The 19,461-nt window shown below is 55.1% G+C and overlaps 2 protein-coding genes and 1 long non-coding RNA gene across 8 annotated transcripts in view; 1 reads left to right on the forward strand and 2 right to left on the reverse strand.

Annotated features, from left to right (window-relative positions):
- LOC142032947 (uncharacterized) overlaps window positions 1–6,834 on the reverse strand; it is a 34,965-nt gene extending 28,131 nt beyond the window's left edge. The window contains exon 1 of the long non-coding RNA XR_012651041.1: window positions 6,472–6,834. This is a non-coding gene — a long non-coding RNA (uncharacterized LOC142032947). The remainder of the gene's footprint in view (window positions 1–6,471) is intronic.
- The window catches only part of BAZ1B (bromodomain adjacent to zinc finger domain 1B), a 52,404-nt gene extending 40,746 nt beyond the window's left edge, over window positions 1–11,658 (forward strand). For 4 of the 6 annotated variants that reach the window (XM_075032362.1, XM_075032364.1, XM_075032365.1 and 1 more), the window contains 7 exons: window positions 516–663; window positions 2,236–2,383; window positions 4,308–4,426; window positions 6,841–6,992; window positions 8,712–8,815; window positions 9,432–9,748; window positions 11,338–11,656. In XM_075032362.1, coding sequence (XP_074888463.1) covers window positions 516–663; window positions 2,236–2,383; window positions 4,308–4,426; window positions 6,841–6,992; window positions 8,712–8,815; window positions 9,432–9,748; window positions 11,338–11,444 — 1,095 coding nt within the window. In that variant the 3' untranslated portion in view covers window positions 11,445–11,656. Of the gene's footprint in view, window positions 1–515; window positions 664–2,235; window positions 2,384–4,307; window positions 4,427–6,840; window positions 6,993–8,711; window positions 8,816–9,431 lie in introns of all 6 variants that reach the window. The other 2 variants (XM_075032363.1, XM_075032366.1) reach the window with 2 other exon arrangements.
- A 4,320-nt stretch (window positions 11,659–15,978) lies between these two features.
- Window positions 15,979–18,256, reverse strand: FZD9 (frizzled class receptor 9). The gene has a single exon (XM_075032361.1). The coding sequence runs from the start codon at window positions 18,126–18,128 to the stop codon at window positions 16,377–16,379; it is 1,752 nt and encodes a 583-aa protein (XP_074888462.1). The 5' UTR covers window positions 18,129–18,256; the 3' UTR covers window positions 15,979–16,376.
- Window positions 18,257–19,461: the final 1,205 nt, after the last annotated feature.

Consider the following 19,461-nt stretch of genomic DNA (forward strand, 5'->3'; position numbering starts at 1 on the left):
TAGCTGATGTCACAGTCCCCTTTGCCAGCTGAGCCGCTCGGAGGACCAGGAGGACCGAGCGTGTGGCAGGTCTTGCTGATGGTCTCAAGTGTCTCTGCAGTACCCACTGGAGGGCAGCACAGGCTGCTCCAATCTGCCATGCTCAAGTGGTGTTGCCAGCTGCCTCCTAACTTTCATCCTGCATTTTACAGTGCTAGATTTCTGCCTTTTATTTTCTTAGCCTGATGATTATTTGGGTTAGACTTCCAGAGCAAGAATTTAGTGGAGTTCACATAGGTTGTTTCAGCCTGGCCATGAAATGCAAAAGGGCTCTACTGTTATGAACAAACTGTCTGATCCAGTGAGGCTGGTTATGGATAAACCACAAATAGGATTGCTGAGGCTATATAGAAGGAAAGAAATACAGAGTTGAGCTTTGGTTATTAAGGGCCCCAGCTAAAGGATATAAAAACATCTTCAGACTGTAGCGAGCTGTGTCTGTGTGCTTCGTTGTAAGCTATTAGGTCTGTCTGCAGGTTGCTTCAGCCATGGAAAAGTGGAAGACAGCAATCCGTGAGGCCCAGACCTTCTCCCGTATGCACGTGCTGCTCGGGATGCTGGATGCCTGTATCAAGTGGGATATGTCGGCAGAGAATGCCAGATGCAAAGTGTGTCGCAAGAAAGGTATGCGTTCCTGCCCCACGCCTGCGTAACAGTCGGACGCTGTCACCTCTCCATGCCCTGCTTAGGCAACATGCCCTTGTAGTCTGTCGCTCTCTTTGGCTGTATTTTGAGTTTTGAATGTCAGGATTTACAGTCAGAAGCATTGATATCACAGAAGCATTTGACCCTGACTCCAGTAAACCATTCTTATGAAACCAGTATACAGTCTTGCAGAACATTGCAGAGCTGCTATCCCCTGGATATTTAGGGTACTTGGATACAAGTAATCTACAAATCCTTTTGGGAACACTTGTGCCACTGTCCATTCCCTGGCTTCATTTTTGAGTCAGAATGGTCTTTGGGTCTCTAAGCCTTGTCAGTTAATCTCATCTTTTACAGAAGGAAGAAGCAAGGATGAGTTGGGAAGATTATTACCTTTGTAGCCAAATGGGAGAGGGCAAGGTGGGTTGATGCTACTTTTTGGCTAGAGTGGGAGTAGAACTGCTTGATGAGCTGGAAGCCTTGCCAGCTGGTAAGGCTGGGGAAGTAACCAAATAGGTTATAAGGGGCTACCTTCTCTGTATCCACTATAGGATGAAGGGCTTTAGAGTCTTGCAGGTGGAGGGGGAAGTAGAAGGGGTGTCACCACTGATGGAATGCTAGTATTTGTTCTGCCATAACCTCTCCTTTTGGATGGAAGCCTGGAGGAAAGAGCTTGGTAGTACATTCTGCCTCATCATGTGCTTTTTGTCTCACTTTCTATTTGCTGAAACACTAGTGGGAAGTGAGGGCAGACAGATCTCTGAGGGAATGCTGGGCCACTTTTGTTTACCAAAAGGCTATGCCATCCACCTCTTCAAAGAAAGAAGGGCTGAATTGGTACATTATTCTTCACTGTGAAGCCTCAGGGAAATTCCAACCTTATGCAAAAACTGTCCGATCTGCTGTTGAGAAGGGGATTCTAGGCAGATGTAAGAGGGCGCTCACCTGAGACTAACAGATCATAGTTTCACAGAATTTAAGAACTGGAATGTTAGAGACATGCTGGCAAGCTCTCTGTGCTTTCTTTTTTCCTCTTCAGCAAATGAAATAGCTGGCTCAGGACTGTCTCCCCACTTCCCTGTATCAGTGAGAAGCACAGACAGACTAGTTCTGCTGCATGCTGATATTCTATGTAGGCTTGCTACTTTAAGTAGAAAGAAGATGTTGTGCAGGTTGACCAGATTGAGGCTAGAATAAAAATAGCTGCATTTATAGCTTCTTGCTAGGCTCTCGGGTATCTTTGCAGCAAATTTCTCTTCCCTGTATTTGGCTTGAGATTTAGCCTGAGTGGAACCTATTTGGCAGGTTTCTACCTTTGCCTCAAATGAAATCTTTGCTGGGCAAGGGACTTTGTATTGTTTTGTTTGGCTTTTTTTTAAATGCTGCTGGTTTCCACTGCAGTGGTGGAACCAAGAAGAAAGGGTCCCTGCTGTCAGAGGGTACTTTGCATCTTTCTCTTGCTTCACACTGACCTCCAGTGCTGCAGCAGCTTCTACTTCTTGGGTTGAGCAAGGCTGCAGCACTCATTACAAGTAAGTTGCACTTTCCTAGGTGAGGATGACAAGCTGATCCTGTGTGATGAGTGTAACAAAGCCTTCCACCTGTTCTGTCTGAGACCGGCACTCTATGAGATACCAGATGGTGAATGGCAGTGCCCAGCGTGTCAGCCTTCTACTGCCAGGCGCAGCTCACGAGGCAGGTGAGTGACCCTCCTTTCCTTTGTGTTGCCACTGATGCACAGTTCTAGCCTGCTTTCACAAGATGACCAAACCAGCCTGAAACAGAGCACCTTTAAAAGGCTTGAAATAGCCTACTTAACTCAATGGCACTGGAACAATAGAAAAGCAATTTTTTCAGGCTGTAACTTTACCACACCTGTGTTGTACTGACTCATGACAGCTTCAGGAGTTTTAATAAATAACTTGGGTTTGGCAGTGAAAACATGCATCAACCAAAATCAGATGTGCTAAGGGCTGTTGTTTTCTTTGAGCACCTAGTTGGGTTGCTTTTTCGTGGGAGTGTAGTTGGTAGCACTGCAAGTCTGTAGTCCACTGGACTAAGTTACTGTTGTGTTCTTGTCAGCACCTAGTTGGGTTGCTTTTTCGTGGGAGTGTAGTTGGTAGCACTGCAAGTCTGTAGTCCACTGGACTAAGTTACTGTTGTGTTCTTGTCAAGTTGGAACAGACATTACTCCAGACTGCAGCTCAACCCCTACTGTGCTACTAAAAATCAGGCTACAAAATGCCACTCTGCTGGTTTTCTGGACTTGATAAACCTTAACAAGGCAGGAGTCCTTATACAGCTACAGAGGGAACATGATCTGAGGACAAATCAAAGTTGTTCTGTGCAGCAGGAATTAGTAGTTGCCTCCTGACAGCAAGGGATTGAATTGTTTTTTGAATTGCAAACTGGAAGTTAAATGTATGTGAGATGTATTTTTCTGTTTGCAATATATGTTCTCTGCTGATTTTGACTCTGTGCTTCATCTACCTGCTTGTCAGTGAGATGAGGCTATCAAATAGCATCTGAAGCATAAGCAGTCAACAGATCCTCCCTTCCAGAGTGGCAGCACAATAAAAGGTGTACTAGCTTGTAATGTGCAGGTGGTGTATGGCCTAAAAAGTATTACTTTCTCCCTGGGCACCATTTAAGAGTTCATCAGGCTTGTACAAAAATGACAGGGCTTCAGTGCAGCTGTTCTAGCCTGAGATCATAGTTACTTTGATGTGGCAGAGTCACCTGCAAGCTGCTTGGCTCCTGGATGAGAGCCATCAGGTGGGGTAACACCTGTCTTGTTATCTGCTTTGTGCTCTTGTCATCCTAGCAAAGCAGAAAAAAAATGTTGGCCTGGGAGCACTTTTTTTCCCCTACTGTACTGTGGGAGCTTATTCTTATTCCTTTTACTGCTCAAGATCCTCTTTCTCCAGAGGATTGAGACTCCTGCAACAGCTCTGCCTTTGTCCCCTTTTGCCTCTGCATGCTGTTTTGTTTTCCTGTTTTTGTAATGCTTGGAATGCTTTAACAGACACATGCAAGAAGTCAGAACTGTCCTGGGCAGGGAGTCTCTGTGGCTTCTGACATCAGCCCATGAGAAGCCTAATGCTCTGCTCACTAACAAATACAAGCTTAGCTGTGAATAATACTAAATGAGGTCTGTTTTCTGTAGTGCACGTGCAAGTGGCATGACAGTGGAAGGAGATAATGGGAAAATATTCCAGCAGAAACAAAAAAGCCTCCCTTTTTGAAACTGCTTAGGCCAGGTCTGCAGACCTTGGTAAAACAGCAGCACATCCTCTTGGGGAGGAGTAATTGCACAGCAATCACAGACTTAAAATCTGTTATCACATGGTCAAGGTGCCTAGAACAGCAAAAAATATACAGATTCAGCTGTTGGGGATTTTCAGCACAGATGTTCAGATGACAGCCTGGGAAGTGCCCTTTTAGCTGTAGCTACAACTTGATACTCTCTGAAATACAGTAGAGTGCTTCAGTCTGAGACTGGGTGTTTATTTTACATTGAGGTGGTCATCAAGTCTCTGCCTGTGAACAAACAGTACAGAGGGCCCAGGGCCTCTGATGCCCAGGCTCTCATAAAATAAATGTGTTTACCTGCCTTACTCTAGGAACTATGCAGAGGATTCTGATGAAGATGAAGGTGAAGAAAGTGAGGAAGCTTCTGATGAACCAGATGCTGAGGAGGAAGAGGAGGAGGAAGAAGATTATGAAGTTGCTGGACTGAAATGTAAGGCTCTGACAATGCAGGAAAGTAACAGAAAATACTAAGACTCTGTCTTCAGTGTCCAAAATACTGATCCTATCTGGGACTTGTGCTCTTCCTCACACAAAACAGGTTCTTACTTGGAAACAGTGGGAGGTGTCATAGGGGAAGGCTCTGGTTGTGCTGTACATTACCTGGGGCGTTGGAGTGAACTCTTGTCCCTTTGCAATAGGGTCAGTGCTAGCAAAGATTGAAACTGCAGTGAGCTCTTGCTACCCAGTCGTTCCCCTGGGGACGCTGGTGAGACCATTAAGAGTGCTGTGAGGTGGTCAGCAGAGGCTGCAGCAGGGCAGGGTGAGGCAGCAGCATTATCAGTAACTGGTATTGGCAGTCTCTGCGCTTACAGAGTTTGTTGGTGAACTGGATGCAGTTAATAGATGCTTATGGAGCTTCAAGCACAACCCCCTCTCCTTGCTTTTTCCCTTCCCACCAGCTTATAACCTCTTAAGTGCAAGATTTCTAGTGATTTGGCAAGGAGGCATTTTCAGATAGTAGAACTAGCACTTCCTCTGCCCATTTCTGTGGGAAGGCACAGTATTTGAGGTGTGTGGCCTGCACCGCCAGCACCCGTTGGTTGCATACGCAAACCACTTGGGATGCATAACTGGCTCATTCCTGGGCAGCTAAGTGAATAAAAGAGTGTTTTCTAGACTCCTCAATGACTGCTTCTCCACTTAACCACTTTTTATTATATGTATCCTCTTTGTTTTTAGGAGAATTTGACTCAGTCTCATTTGGGCAACCTGATGCACTAAAAAGATCAGTCTTTGAATGGTGCGCTGCCAGTATTTGCTTTCTGTCAAACTGTCCTTGACTGACATAAATCTAACTTCAGAGTATTTTAACTGGGGCAGATGGTGGAATCTGAAGACTGGCACCCAAAGGATTATCCCATGCTCTTTCAAGGGTTTCCATCCAGGTCCATCAGTCTTGATTCCCTTGCTTTATTCTGGTTTCAGGGATATTCACTGATACCCTGGCTATGTACACTGCTTGTTGTTCTGCATGTATCTATGTCCACACTTGGAGTGTGTTCAGCCTATGTTGCATGGCCAAGTCAGGAGCTGAGCCAAGGTTTCCAAACAATAGCAAAAGAGGGTTGCAGTCACTAAAAATAAAGTGCTAAATGCAACCCCTGGTTTTAAAGAGCATTAACATGGAAAGGTCACTGTGGAAAACTTTTGTTTTAATAGAGAAGTCCCATTAATCCTCATGGCGTTCATCCTGAGGGATATAACCCAGAATGTTGGATTGTCAGACATTTAACACGTGCCACGCGCTTGACACACAAGCAGAGTGACAGCAGGCAGACGTCCCCCTGCCCTGACACACGCTCCTCATGCGGGGGGCCCAGCAAGATGATTTATTGGACAGGGCTGGATTAGAGGCCGCAGATGAAGTGCTACAGTGTGCTGGATACAGCTTGCTCAAGTACTTGTGACCAGGTGGAAGGAGCTTGGCTGGGGAAGAAGACCAACACATTCTCCTGATACAGAGGGGTCATGGGAGAAACTTAAGACAAGGGAGTGCCTCAGCACGCTTGCATTTCCATCAGTGTGAAGCTCTGATAGGCAGACTAACAAACAGGCAAGTGCCTTTCTATGGGATATAATACAGCAGCCCTGGTCTTGGGGAATAAAATCCCATTGTTTCCCACTTGCAGCACGTGGAGCAGCTCCCGGCTGCAGTAACTCGACACTCCCTTTGCACACAGTTCACTTTTGAGGGGGGCTTAGCAACTGGCTTATCCCACTGTGTGGGCCACTTGTAAATGCTTGGAAAAGCACTCATCCCCAAACCGGTGAGGAGCAAGGGGGCAGCAGAAAACTGGGGAAACTTCAGGTTTCTGCTCCTGGTGCTTTCAGAAGGGATGTTGCAGTTATATTCGAGACAGCTGTCTGTCCTTACATAACTTCCCCTGCCCGCCCTCACGTTGGGATGCGTCAGGGCTTTGGCACTTGGTTCTGCAGGCAGAGGGGCTTGCTGTTACAGCTGTGGGCAAGCCTTACCTGCAGCAGAGGAGCTGGAATCTCCCAGATCTTCCTCGGAGTTCAACGGTCTGCCAGTGCTGTTGGCTGGTGTGTGTGACCACCCTTTTAGCAGAAGGCTGTTGCCAGACAGCAGTGGCCTCTTTCTGGACAGGAGGTGATTACCCACATATCTCATCTGGAGAGGGTATCAAGAGCGCAGCTGACAGGAGCATATGCCAAGTGAGGATGGGCTGACAAGAGGCTGGGTTGTTGCAGTCATCTGTGGGTTCAGTAGCTCCTCTGTGCTGTGAGCGAGGCACTGCCTGGTGTGTATGGCTGGGCAAAAGGCTTGTGATCTCTGCATCCAGGTTAACCCATTCCTCTAAGCCCATGGCTTATATGTTTCAGTGAGACCCAGAAAGGCAGCTCGGGGCAAGCAGAGCACAGCCATGTACTCCTCGAGGCAGGGAAGGCACCAAAGGAAGAAGCAGTCGCTGCACCCTGCCAGGGGACCCCGGCAGCGGGCTGCACCTGTCAACGGCGCAGACATTGATGAGCTGGTAAGAGCCAAATTGCTCCCTGGAGGCTGCTCACATCATGAGTTATAAACGAAACAGGTGTCATGCTTCCTCCCCTTCCCAAAGAAATACCCTGAATCATATTGTGAAACCTGGGCTGGGCTGGGGGCGGGTTAACAAAGGAGGCATATCCTTAAGGGCCCAGTACAAACGGAGCACAGATATGCCAGGCATCTTTCCCCAGCCTCTTTCACACATTGTCCCCCTTGAGTAGCAGGCAGCCTGCAGCTTGTTAAAGGGTTTTAAATAGTATCCATATGTCTCTGCAGAGAGGTGGGGGGACTGAGGGGGTCCTGGATGGTCAGAGAATGCTAGCAATGTTGGACCCTTGCTCCCCAGCCGTGGTCATTTTCTGACAGTTGTTGTCCGTATGGTCACTCCCCAACCTTCAGGACATAATTTGGCTGGTTTGGGTTTCACTTGACATTTAAAGAATAAAACCGTATGCTCCTGAACAGAGCAATCTTATGTGTGCATGCATACTAGGCAGGGTGGAGCTGCAGCGTGCTGTGCTGTTTGTCCTGGGGAGGGACACACCACAGGGGATACGTGAGGGTACTCTAGCCACATGGGCCACATCACAAGCCTGTGCTAGATCTGCCTGCTGTCTGTTCACTGACCAGCACTAGTACTGCTGCTGTATCCTGTCACTCTTCTTGAGCGGTCTTGGTCGTGGTCTTAAGGGTCACTGCTTCTTATGCTGGGTGTGAGTGGGCTGGCTAGTGGATCTGCAGTGTCCTTTTAGTTGGTCTGTGTTGCAGACTGGAGGGTAACTAAACCAGCAAGCCCAGCATGGGCTGCCACAGCCAGCTTAGAGGGATGTTTAAGTAGGGAAAATCTGACTGGAACAGCTGGGTCAAGGTCTCTGATAAAACACTGACTTAGGGAAAAGGACTCTGCTAGGGCTCTTTCACTTACTGTTTGTCCTGGGAACAGACCAAAGCTGGCTCAGGAATAGCATCCCGTGTCATGGAGCCTTCCCATCATCTGACATACCCTACACAGCAATGCCTCGTGAACTGTGCGCTCAGAGCCAAGGGGATGTCCCTGTGCTGGTGGCTGACCTGCTGTGGATCCCTGGGCAAATGGCTGACCTTGTGTTCAGCCTGTGTACGGGACAGCAGTGCTCGAGGCATCAGCTGTTCTTTGGTATTTAAAATGGCATGGTCAGCTCTGCAATGTCAGTACAGCAGCACAAGTGCTTTCACCCTCTCCCTCTTGCGTGCTGTCTGCCAGGGGCTCAGAGAAAGCAGGGAGAGGGAATTTACACTCTCTATTTGCTGTCGTTTACTCTTTGGCTGCTTGTTTTGACCATGTTGTCTTTGAACCTATCTTGAAAAACCTTGCTACCCCCGAAGAAAAGACAGGCTGCTTGTGAGCTATTCCCACCAGAGCTTCTGGATGGGGCTCCCATTCTGTAACTCAAGCTGCCACTGCATGTCTTGGCTGTTACCATCAAAGGTCCTGCAGCAGAGCAGTTTGCCTCTTGATTATTGTGGAATATGGCTGCATTTGAAAGACTTGAACTTTGTTTCTGCAACAGTACTACATATCCCCAACCATTGGGACACTAGCTCGTAGGTGAGAGGATTGAAAAGAAAAGTTCTGCTAAGAACCAGCTTCTTTGGCCTAAAAACTGTTTGCTGAACACTAAAGCCCCTAGTGGTTCCCTCCTTTTAACAGCATCCTCTGTGTGGGCAGGTCCTTCAAACAAAGAAGACAGCACGTCGCCAAAACCTCGAGTTGCAGAAGTGTGAGGAAATCCTCAGCAAGCTGATCAAGTACCGCTTTAGCTGGCCCTTCAGGTGAGGGCAGGTGGCCTCCTTCTCCATGGGCACAGGACTGTGCGCAGGCAGTGTGTAGGTGTGGGCTGGCCATGCTGCAGTCCTGCCAGATGCACTTTCTGGCTGTGAGACCAGGGTTTCAAAAGCAAGTTACTGATGGGAAGGGAGTGAAGCTGCTCCAGAAGAAACCACCACGCACTTCCAGTCCTCTACTGGACTGAAGATGTGGGGCCCTTCTGAGGTGGTGTAACAGAGGGTGGTAGGCTGTGGGCTGAAGGGGGGAGGCTGGGGTGGGTGCTTTCTGCAGCCCCCAGGATTTGCAGGGCAGTCTATAGGCACTGTGACTGAGAGAAGGTAGCCATACCTGCTACGTGCCAGTCCCCATGCCTGGACCAGCTCTCTGGGCAGAAGGACAAGCTGCTGTCCTTCCCATCATTGTGCTGTGGCTGCCATGGGGCTGACATCTGTAGCGCTGTCAAGGTGCTGCTGGGGCTTGTTACAGTGCTGTGGGGGTGCGGATCGGGGCTGCTGCTCGAGCAACGTGGGTGGGGGTGATTCTCGCTCCTCTACAGCTCTTGCACTGCCTGTGGCCAGGGCTGTCATTTTCCTCTTCTCTTTGTGGCTCTTCGTTTGGCAGGGAGCCAGTGACCACGGAGGAAGCTGAAGATTACTTTGAGGTCATCAGCAACCCTATGGACTTCCAGACTATGCAGAGCAAGTGCTCTTGTGGCAATTACCGCTCAGTGCAAGAGTTCCTCTCTGATATCAAGCAGGTGTTCTCCAATGCTGAGCGCTACAACCAGAATGGGAGTCACGTACTGTCCTGCCTGGAGAAGACGGAACAGTGTTTGATTGACATGGTGCACAAACACCTGCCTGGCCACACATATGCACGCAGGAAACGCAAGAAGCTCTCTGCCAGGTGCCAGGGACTGGAGGAGCAGGAAGGGGACAGTGAGTCAGAGCCCCTTGAACATTCCCGGGGGCGGAAAAGGAAGAAATGAGGGATGGGGAGACTAGGGGGAGAGCCAGAGCTGGAGCAGGCCTTCTGGTGCTGCCGGGCAGCAGGATGGGTTGTCTGGAGGGAGCTGGGAAGCAGCGAGCACCTCTCTATGAATCCAGCCTTCCCTTTGGCCCGTCCTAGTTTTAATTTTTCTGCAATTTCCTCAAGTATTTTGTCATCCATTGAGTAAGCAGAGATGACTTGCTGCTTCCTGCAAAATCCACAAATCTCCTGCTAGAAGGGGAAGGTGGGAGGGCAAGGGGAAGGCCTGGCCAAAGCCTGGCTGGGCAGGGGAGCATGAAGCCTACTCCAGCTCGGGCGCTGTCAGCTTCCTTGGGATGAACCGCTTCCTCCCCTCCACAAGCAGCCAGGGCTGGAGCGTGGTGGGACCTCTGCCATCTGCTGCCCATGATGTGAAACCAGCCTTGAGCTGATGCAGGGAGGGATCATGTTGCTTCATGGAAGGACTGGGTGCGATCAGGCCAATGGGCTGCTAGTTCTCATATGTATATATTTATATGGTGTTAATTTTGAGCCCCCAATGAAGGGCTGCATAGGGCGAGCAAGCACTTAACATTTATGGAAATATGGCTTTCACCAGCATCCTAACACAATTGGCTTTGAGGTGCTCTTGCTTTTCCCCTCTCCCTTCTCGGGGAGCAATCTCTGGAGGTTGCGCTCCAACAAGGGTTCTTCTGAGCTCAGCTCTTCACACATACATGGCAAAGAGGATGCAGTTGGCTTCCCTGCTCACCTTGAACAGCACACAATCATGTAGCCCTTTGGATGAACCGAGTGCCAGAAGCATACTGGAGAGCATGGTTTTCTGCATGCCCTGTAGGGAGCTCCAGGGCAAGGGGAGCAGCAGAAACATGTTCTGTATAACTTTTTAAATTAATTTTCTAGTTAAAAGTGGCTTGTTTCTAGCTGTGATCTTGTACAAAGAACACCTGTAAGATACTGTTGTCTTGCTTTGGCACATGTACAGTTTATATGAAATTGTGTTTGCTTTATATTTTCCCCCTCTTTAAAACTCATTTTCCTAACAATAGCTGGAGTTACACTGGGGGACTTGTTGGCAGGGGGGTCTTCCAGTCCTCCTCTAGCCATGCTCTCACCATGTTTTATAGTAACACCTTCCCTAGCTCACCTCCCTCGGACTCCCCCAGTGCAGTGAGGACTGTTCCACATTGGCTGACCGGCCTGATCCTGCTGGGAGGCTACTCTGCTGCAGCCCCAGGAAGTGGGTCCTGCCGCCTGAGATACTGAGTTTTCTCTAAGGAAAGGGTGTGGTTTTGCATCACCTCTCCTTCTCCATCATGACAGTTTTTGATCATACAATCAGGGCTTGAACTTTTTATTATATAAGTCTTTGATTTTGAACAAACCAGCCACAGGGCTGCTCTATACTGGTTTCATAATAGAAAAGCAAAAGCAGCTGTTGCAGCTCCTATGATTTGACAAGAAAAGAATCATTGATTAAAAATTGTGGCCTAGTTTTGTGAACTTTTTATGTTTGTTTTGTTTTTTTTTTTAACAGGTATTCGTTTCAGTTCTGGACTGTCGATGGCTACAGAGACTAGGCAGGTTTCCAGCCACTTCCCTCTTCCCCTATGCCCAGCCTCAGCTCCCTGCCCCACAGAATAGCACTGACATTTGTATTTCGCACGTCCCCTTCAGAGGCTTTGTTTTGTCCTGTTCATAGAGAACATTTTCTGCAGGTCCTACACGGTGAAACCTTTGGAACTGTACGTTTTTTAAAAATAAGTGTCATTGGGGGGAGGGGGTTTCTGCTAAGGGCTGTACTTGTAATAAATTGGAAACTTAAAAATAAACATTATGTACTTGTGTTTGTAAAACTGGCTTGCAGCAAGTCCTTTGCGGGTGCCCTGTGTTTGTGTGGGACTGTCTGGGATGTCTTGCCTCTGCCTTCCCCAGAGCTCCCATCAGGCATGATATCACTGCCTGCCAGAGGGAAGATGGAGCTGTGGAGCAAGGGATCAAGGGAACAGTGAGTCTGGATCAGGTCAGCTTACAACTCTGAAAAACCATCTTCTAGTCCTCCTGCTCAGGTTTGGTTATACCATACCCTGAGCTGTGCCGGGGTTCCTGGTATTGCAGCCAGGTTGTGCCATGCCCTCCGCAGCGCAGCGCAGCTGATGTCACACACCATGCTTCTTTCCAAGCTGTGCTGGGCAGAAGGTAATGTGCTGGTGTGGACATGTGTGTTCTGAGCTGGCCCTGTTTATCGTCCTCCCCAGAGACAAGGGGAGGCTGTGCTCTTCCCACCCCTGGACAGGGGGAGGTCACCAAGAGATGCAGGAGCAGTCCTTGGGCTGGCCACCCCTTTCTGTCCCTTGTCTCCTGTAGGCTGCCAGCGTGACACTTTGTCCTCCTGCCACAGCATGCAGGGTGGCACTGGGTAGCTCTCCTGCAGGGAATGCAAGGGGGTGATGGGGGAGCTGAAACATCCCTGCTCTTTCACCCCAGCGTTGCCTGGCTGGATGGCCATCAAAACTGCTTCCCTTGTTTCGTTCGTGTGTGTTTTGCAGCCCCAGCCTTGCTGGCTGCAGCTCAGAGATCAGCAAGGACCATTCCCACTGTGTCTCTAAAAGTACGACTGGTCCCTAGCAGCCTAATGGGAACACGCTGGGCATAGTGAGTTTCAAAGGCAGTAGAGGCTGGGGAGGTGATGAACTAGTGCTGAGGTACAACCCGTTTGTTATCTGTGAAACAGATGTGTTGGCTAAAGTTTTGCCTGTGTTTCTGCCAGTGCTGCACTGCCAGGAGGGTGATGGTTTCCTGGGTGTCTTCCTTGTCCTCCTTGCTTGGGAGCTGAGCTGGGAGTGCTCCAGCCAGGTTTGTCTCTGCTGGGCAGAGGAAACCCCTGATGGGTTTGAGGGCTTGAAGGCTCTCGGTGATGAACAGATGCTGCTTTCCCCAGAGAAGCCTCAGCCCCTCTCCACAAGAGGTGGTTTGGCTTGCTGGGCATGCAACAGGACCTGGGTGAATCAGAGTGTGACTCAAGCTGGGATGTTTCCAGGCCTCAGTGTGGAGACTTCAGGCCAGCATCTGCTCTGAGACCTTTTCGGAGACTTCCTTTTTATAGCAGCCCCTGCATGGCATTAGTGTCCTGTGCAGGGGCTATAAATAGCTGTCCCTGTGCCCTGGCAGGCAAGCATGCAGGGCTGGTGAGCAGCCGTGGCCCTGCTGCCCACTGGCATGGTGAGCTGGGGGATGGTCACTAGCCTGGCAGCCCCTGCCATCTCACCGGGGCTGGTCTGTGACAAACCCTGATGGGGCAGCTGTGTTTGCTGGAGTTCCAGCATGGCCTCAGGAGGAGGCCATGGGGGGGCACAGCTTGGTCCCCCCTTGGCTTCCTCATGTCTTCATCATTAATATTACCCAAGTAGTAGTCTGGGTAACTTGGGATTTTTCGCACGTTCCCAGAGCACAGCGCCTTTCCTTCTGCTACTCAAAACCTGGAGGGAGCGTTCTGCCTTGTGAGGGGGGATAAGCTTCACAGCTCAGTGAGTGCTGGGGGGCACTAGGTTCGACTGCTCCATGTTTAGCTGGACCAGGACCTTGGGCTGGCCGGAGCCTGCTCTCACCCAGTGGCAGCCCCGGCTCAGCTTTGGCGGCCCTCCCTCCCGCTGACACGGGGGGGGGACGGGCAACCATGGCAGCAGTGCCCAAGCTGGGGGGGCTGCTCCTGCAGGGATGGGGCAGTGCTGAGCCCTGCTTGCCTCTTGCAGAGGGGCTTCTGCAGCAGCCCCAACCCTGCTGGAGCCAGGTGTTTGGCTACTCCAAGTAGGATGGCGGGGATGCAGGGATGACCTTGGGGGTGGGGGATATGGAGGAAAGCTGAGCCACCACCCACCCTCCCCCAGCGCAGGGTTGAAAACGGCTGGGGCAAGGGGACAGCTGGTGGCCCCAGCACAGAGCCCTTCCAAGGGGCAGCTCCAGTTCAGGGCAGGCTCTGTGGAAAAGCTGTCTCCCCAGCAGGGCCAGCTGTGCCTAGCACCTCAGCGCTGGCTTCTCCGGTGGAGCCGGCTGGGCTGCCGGGGCTGATAGCATGTGGTGGTCGGGCGCCAGTGGCCCCACTGCTGCCCGATAGCTGAGGCCCGGCGGGACCAGTTATCTGGGGAGCACCTCGAGAGGCAGCAAGTTGCTCGGCAAGCGCTGGGACACGTGCACGCCCCAGCACCATCGCTGGGCCGTGTGTCTGGGCGTGCAAGCCAAAGGTGCACCGAGCTGGCTCAGGGCTCAGCGCCACAGGGCTGCCTGCCTGCAGCCGGGGGCAAGGGGGTCTGGCACACAGGCGGTACGCCTGGCACAGGGACACGGTCCTGCGCCCCCCTGCCCTGAGCTGTGCCCGGCTCCCCTGGCTGGACTTTGGAGCCTGTCCTGCAGCCAATATTGACTCTCCTGCCCCAGGTCACGGCCCTTTTATCTGCCCAAACAAACCCTCCCGCGGCAGCCAGGGGAGCCCATGAGGCTGTGACCCCCCCCAGCAGTGGGGACCAGGTGGGGTCCCTGTCCTGGCACCACCACCAGCCCGGGGAAGGGGCTGGGTGCCCGCCAGCCCAGCCAAAGGCACACCTGCCTCCCAGCATCCCAAATCAGGCGTGAGCCCCTCCGTATGTTCCCCCCCCTCCCTGACCGCCAGCACCACACAGGCAGTGGAACTCCTTCACACCTCAGCGGCCGCGCTGGCTTCCAGGGGAGGCAAAGGGTTTTCTCAGCTCAGTCACTTGATCCCACCACCATCCCGGCACCCCCAGGGGTGGTGGGGCGGGGGAGGGGGAGATGGACGGATGAAAGGCACTTCACCGCATCAATCACGGCAGCACAAAGCCCTGGCACAGCACAGCAGTGGGTTAGAGGCCACCGAACCCAGCACCTGCTGCCACCTCCGGCACAGGGCAGGGGGGTCTTGCACCTCTCCTTTGGCTGCAGCCCTGACATGGGGCTCTGAGCTACAAGGGCTTTTGCTGGAGTGGGGGCTGAGGGGTGTTGGTGCAGGCAGGCAGCCGGTGCTCGTTTGGGCGCTGAAAGGAAGGTCCCTCAACTGGCTTGTTGCTTCCTGGGCAAGAGGGATGGGGGGCCCAGAGACCCTCATTGAAGCCCAGCACTGCCCCAGCCTGCATGCTGGCTAGTTAATGAGCAATTAGATGATGGACAAGGCTGAGCATCACCAGGGCTGCCTGTCTCCCTGCTACAGCCCCCTGCCTGCCACAGGACTCATGCTGCCTGTGTCCCTGCCCACGGCCCCCTTGCCCACCATGGCACCGGGGCAGAGCCCATGACTCCTCCCCACCCCCCAGCACTTGGAACCCACCGCACATCCCCAGGAGAAGCCAGACAAACCAGCCTCACGAACCCTCTGCAAAGATGAGCTGCCCCCCGTCGCCTCCCGCAAGGTGTCTCGGGGCAGGGTGGGCAGCAGCCCCCACTGCTGAGCTCCTGGCAGAGCCACCCTGCCCAGGAGGACGGTGGCAGCTGCCACCGCTGCTGGCCTCGTGCCCTGGCCAGCCCGCAGCGAGGACAGCCCAGGCTCCCCCTGCCAGCCCCGGCGACACCAGCTGAGGCTTGAATTTCCCTCCGGACAATGGGGAAGGCAAGCTGGGATTGTAACTGGAGCGGGGGATAAATAAAGCTGCCCAGAAGTTTCCATTACCCGCACCTCGGGCTTCTGCGTGGGACATCAAAGCTGAGCCCTCTCCGCCCCAAGGTCCTGCGCCCCCAGCCCATCACCCCAGCTCCCGTCCTGCTGTGCCCCGGGTGCCAGAGCACCGAGCCCCCTCGCCTGGCACCGAGGCCCCAGCAGCCGATGGCACTGACACAAATCACCTACAGAGCGCAGAGTGGAAAAGATGATTCGTTAGCGTGACAGCACAAGAAAACCCTCCTCCTCGGCTGGGAGGCAGCGGGCGCCAGCACCGGCCCCGGGGAAGCCACGGAGGGAGCTGGATGCAGGGACCCCCCCCAGTACCACACTCCTGCTGCAGCCGGCAGCACCCTGGCACAGCACTCTCCCCCTCTTTCCACCAAGAAGAGAGCCCCCTGGCCCCAGCACGCACCCGCCATGGGCACCATGGCCCCAACCCGCTGAGCTGGGGGGGCTCCTGTGGGGCTACTCTCGACCCCCTCAAATTTCTCCAAACAGCACCAGGCTTGGTTGAAATAACACATCCAGGGTTTATTGTTTTTTCCATTCCTTGCAGCTAATGATTAAAAAAAAAAAAAAAAATTCTAAAATAAATTACAGAATTAAATAAACACGGACTGGATTATTCTCCTCCCTGCCCCGACCCCGCCAACCCCCCAAAGAAAGCGTTAGAAGAGTCACTGGATTTGGCAACAGCAACAACAACAAAACAACCTCTAGGAAAAAGCAGCTACTTGTCAGGGTCGAGCAGAGCCAGGGGGGTCCCACGGGCCTCACCACCCCAAACCAGTGTGTGTCCCCACTGCCACTCAGCCTCTGCCCTCGCCCCCAGCAGCATCCCCTCGCCCCTTACCCGTGAGGCCGGCTTCCCCCGGCGCGCCATCCCCAGGGAGGGGGCAGCCCCCACTCTAGACGTGCGTCGGGTTGTCCAGATACGGGTCTGTCTTGGTCATGTGCAGCATGACCGTGGGGGCTTTGTAGTGGCAATGCACCCCGCCACAGCTCACCCCGCTGCAGGGCTTGCCCCTCGTCCTCACGCTCAGCTTTCTGTTGCACAGGCTCTGCCAGGTCTGCAGCGTCTTGGAGCTCCACACCCACACCCCGCTGGTGATGCCCACCACCAGCGACATGAAAATCTTTAGCATAAAGATGGCCACGGTGGGGACCGAGGCCTCCAAGGAGCAGTTGGCAGCACGCCGGCCAGGGAGGTGCAGGCAGCCACGCTCCAGGGCCCTGAGGTTCCAGTAATCCACGTTCAGCCGCTCGTAGAAGTAGCAGACGATGACACAGGTGGCCGGGACGGTGTAGAGGATAGAGAAGACCCCGATCTTCACCATCAGCTTCTCCAGCTTCTCTGTGTTGGTGCCGCCCGTCTTCATGATCTTCCGGATGTGGAAGAGGGCGACAAAGCCCGTGAGGATGAAGGAGGTGCCGATGACCAAGTAGCAGGAGAGCGGGATGAGGACAAAGCCGGTCAGGGCACTGACATCCATGCTCCCCACATAGCACAGCCCCGTGAGCTCATCCCCTGCCACCTTCCGCATGGTGAGGATGACGATAGTCTTCATGGCCGGGATGCCCCAGGCAGCCATGTGGAAGTAGCTGCTGTGGGCCTCAATGGCCTCGTGTCCCCACTTCTTCCCAGCAGCCAGGAACCAGGTGAGGGTGAGGATGACCCACCAGAGCGAGCTGGCCATGCCAAAGTAGTAGAGGATGAGGAAGACGATGGTGCAGCCCGTGCTCTCCAGCCCCTCCTGGATGATGTAGAGCTCGCCATTCTCCCGGTCGCAGGCGATGTTCTCGGCCCCTGCCACGGAGCGGATGATGAAGGCCACAGAGTAGACGTTGTAGCACATGGAGAGGAAGATGATGGGCCTCTCGGGGTACTGGAAGCGGTGGGGGTCAAGCAGGAAGGTGAGGACGGTGAAGGCGGTGGAGACGAAGCAGAGGGTGGACCAGACAGCCATCCAGATGAAGGCAAAGTCCTTGTCCTCCCGGGACCAGTACACGTCCACCCCGGGGGAGCACCTGGGTGCGCAGGAGAGGCTCTTCTCCACGTACTGGAACTTCTCGGGGTTGTCGCAGGCCCCCAGGCCGTTGGGTCCCCGGCCCTCGGCGGTGCCCGGCGGCCAGGGCCGGGGGGCCACGGGCAGCATGCCCTGGCCCTTGTGGGGCTCAGCAGCCGAGGCGTTCTCGGGGGCCTCCATGCAGAGGGCGTTGGGGTCGTTCTTGGTGGGCAGCTTGCCGCAGTCGAGCGACTCGGGCCAGCCGAAATTGAACTGCTCCATGATGGGGACGCACTTGTGGCGGGCCTGCTCGCACATGGGGCGGCAGGCGGGGATGCTGGCGCTCACCTGGTCGGTGCACATGGGCGCATAGAGGGAGCAGAGGAAGAAGCGCAGGTGGACGTGGCAGCCGTACTCCACCAGCGGGGCGAACTCGTGCAGCTTCAGGGCGGCCTCGCGCTGGCTCTCGTGGCCCAGCATGTTGGGCATGCGGGTCAGGTTGTACCCGATGCCCCGGCACATGGGGATGTCGACGGGCTGGCACCGCGCCGCACGCCCCCGCGGCCCCTCCAGCCCCCCCAGCTCCAGCCCGCGCCCGGCCGCCGCCAGCTGCCACAGCACCGACAGGGCCAGCCGCAGCCGCAGCGCCGCCATCGCCCGGCCCCGGCCCCGGCCCCGGCCCCGGCCCCGGCGGCTACAGCGCCGCCATCGCCCGGCCCCGCCGCCCCCGCGCCCCCGGGACGGCCGCTCGCTCCTGTGGCTGCTGCTGCGGCGGCGGCGGCGGCGGCGGCGGCGCGCCGGGGCAGCTCCCCCCGCCCGCGACCCCGGCCCCGGCCCCGGCCCCGGCCCCGGCCCGCGCCGCCCCGCGCGCCATGCGGCGGCGGCCCCGCCGAGCGCCCCGCGCCGCCCCGCGCCCGCCGAGCCCCGGCAGCGCCGCGCCGCGCAGCGCCCGCCGGCCGGGACGGCCCCGCCCCGCCCCACCCCGGGGGACACGCCCCTGGGGCGGGGCCGGGCGGAGACACGCCTCCCCGGAGGGAGGGAGGGGTGGGGCGGCGGCGGCGGCGGCGGGACCGGGAGCGGGAGCCGGCAGCGGCGGGGGGACCCGCACCGGCAGCCGCAGCCGCACCCCGATCCGGGACCTGCGACCGGGACCGCGGCCACCGCGGGGCCGCAGCGTCGGCGTCACCCGGCCCGCGCCCCTCCCCCCCCGGGCGCGGGGCACCCACGGGCGAACACCCCAAGAGAGCCCGCACGGGGTTACCTCCCGCCCAGCCCCCACGGCTGTGGGGCACCCCCCATGGCAACCCACACCTACCCCTGACCCCCCCCGCCCTCAGCCCCCCGCACGCACCCGCACCCCTCCGCAATTCCCCCCCGCCCCCGCCCTGCTGGCGCACACCCAGCGGGCACACGCAGACACACAGACACGCTCCCATGTGCACATGCGTGCACACGTACATGCACACACACACACACACGCAGACGCACACCCCCCAGCCAGGCACAGCACACCCTGTAGCCTTGCACGCCCGTGGGGCCAGCCGTGTGCACTGGCACACGTGTGTGCACACCGGCCCCCACCGCCTCCCCCCCAACACCTGGGCACAGGAACACGCGTGGCCCCGCCGGTGCCCCAAACCCACTGGGGTGCTGCCAGGGCACCTGCAGCATGGCGGCGTTCCGGGGACGAGTGGCCTTGCACACGCGGGCGATGGTGCACGGGGCACAGGCGGCTGCGGGTGCACACATCGGGGCTCGCTGACACACAATAACTGCTGGGCTGGCACTGCCATGGCAGGTCGGGGCAGCCCCTTGGGAATCCCCTTTCCCGCAGGCTGGCGGAGCGATGTGCCTCAGCTTGGGGACAGAAAGTGCCACTTTGGTCCTGCTGCTGAGAACTGGGAAACTCACATCATTGCCGCGGTGCACCCATGGCCCATATGGAGCAGAGAGGGTCCCTGCACCCATGGGGTTTGGGCGCCATGGG

Source organism: Buteo buteo, chromosome 7 (genome assembly GCF_964188355.1).
Source record: "Buteo buteo chromosome 7, bButBut1.hap1.1, whole genome shotgun sequence".
NCBI lineage: Eukaryota > Metazoa > Chordata > Aves > Accipitriformes > Accipitridae > Buteo > Buteo buteo.

Excerpts from the sequence above, each read along its gene's own strand:
- FZD9 (XM_075032361.1), bottom strand. The coding sequence starts at position 18,128 with ATGGCGGCGCTGCGGCTGCGGCTGGCCCTGTCGGTGCTGTGGCAGCTG.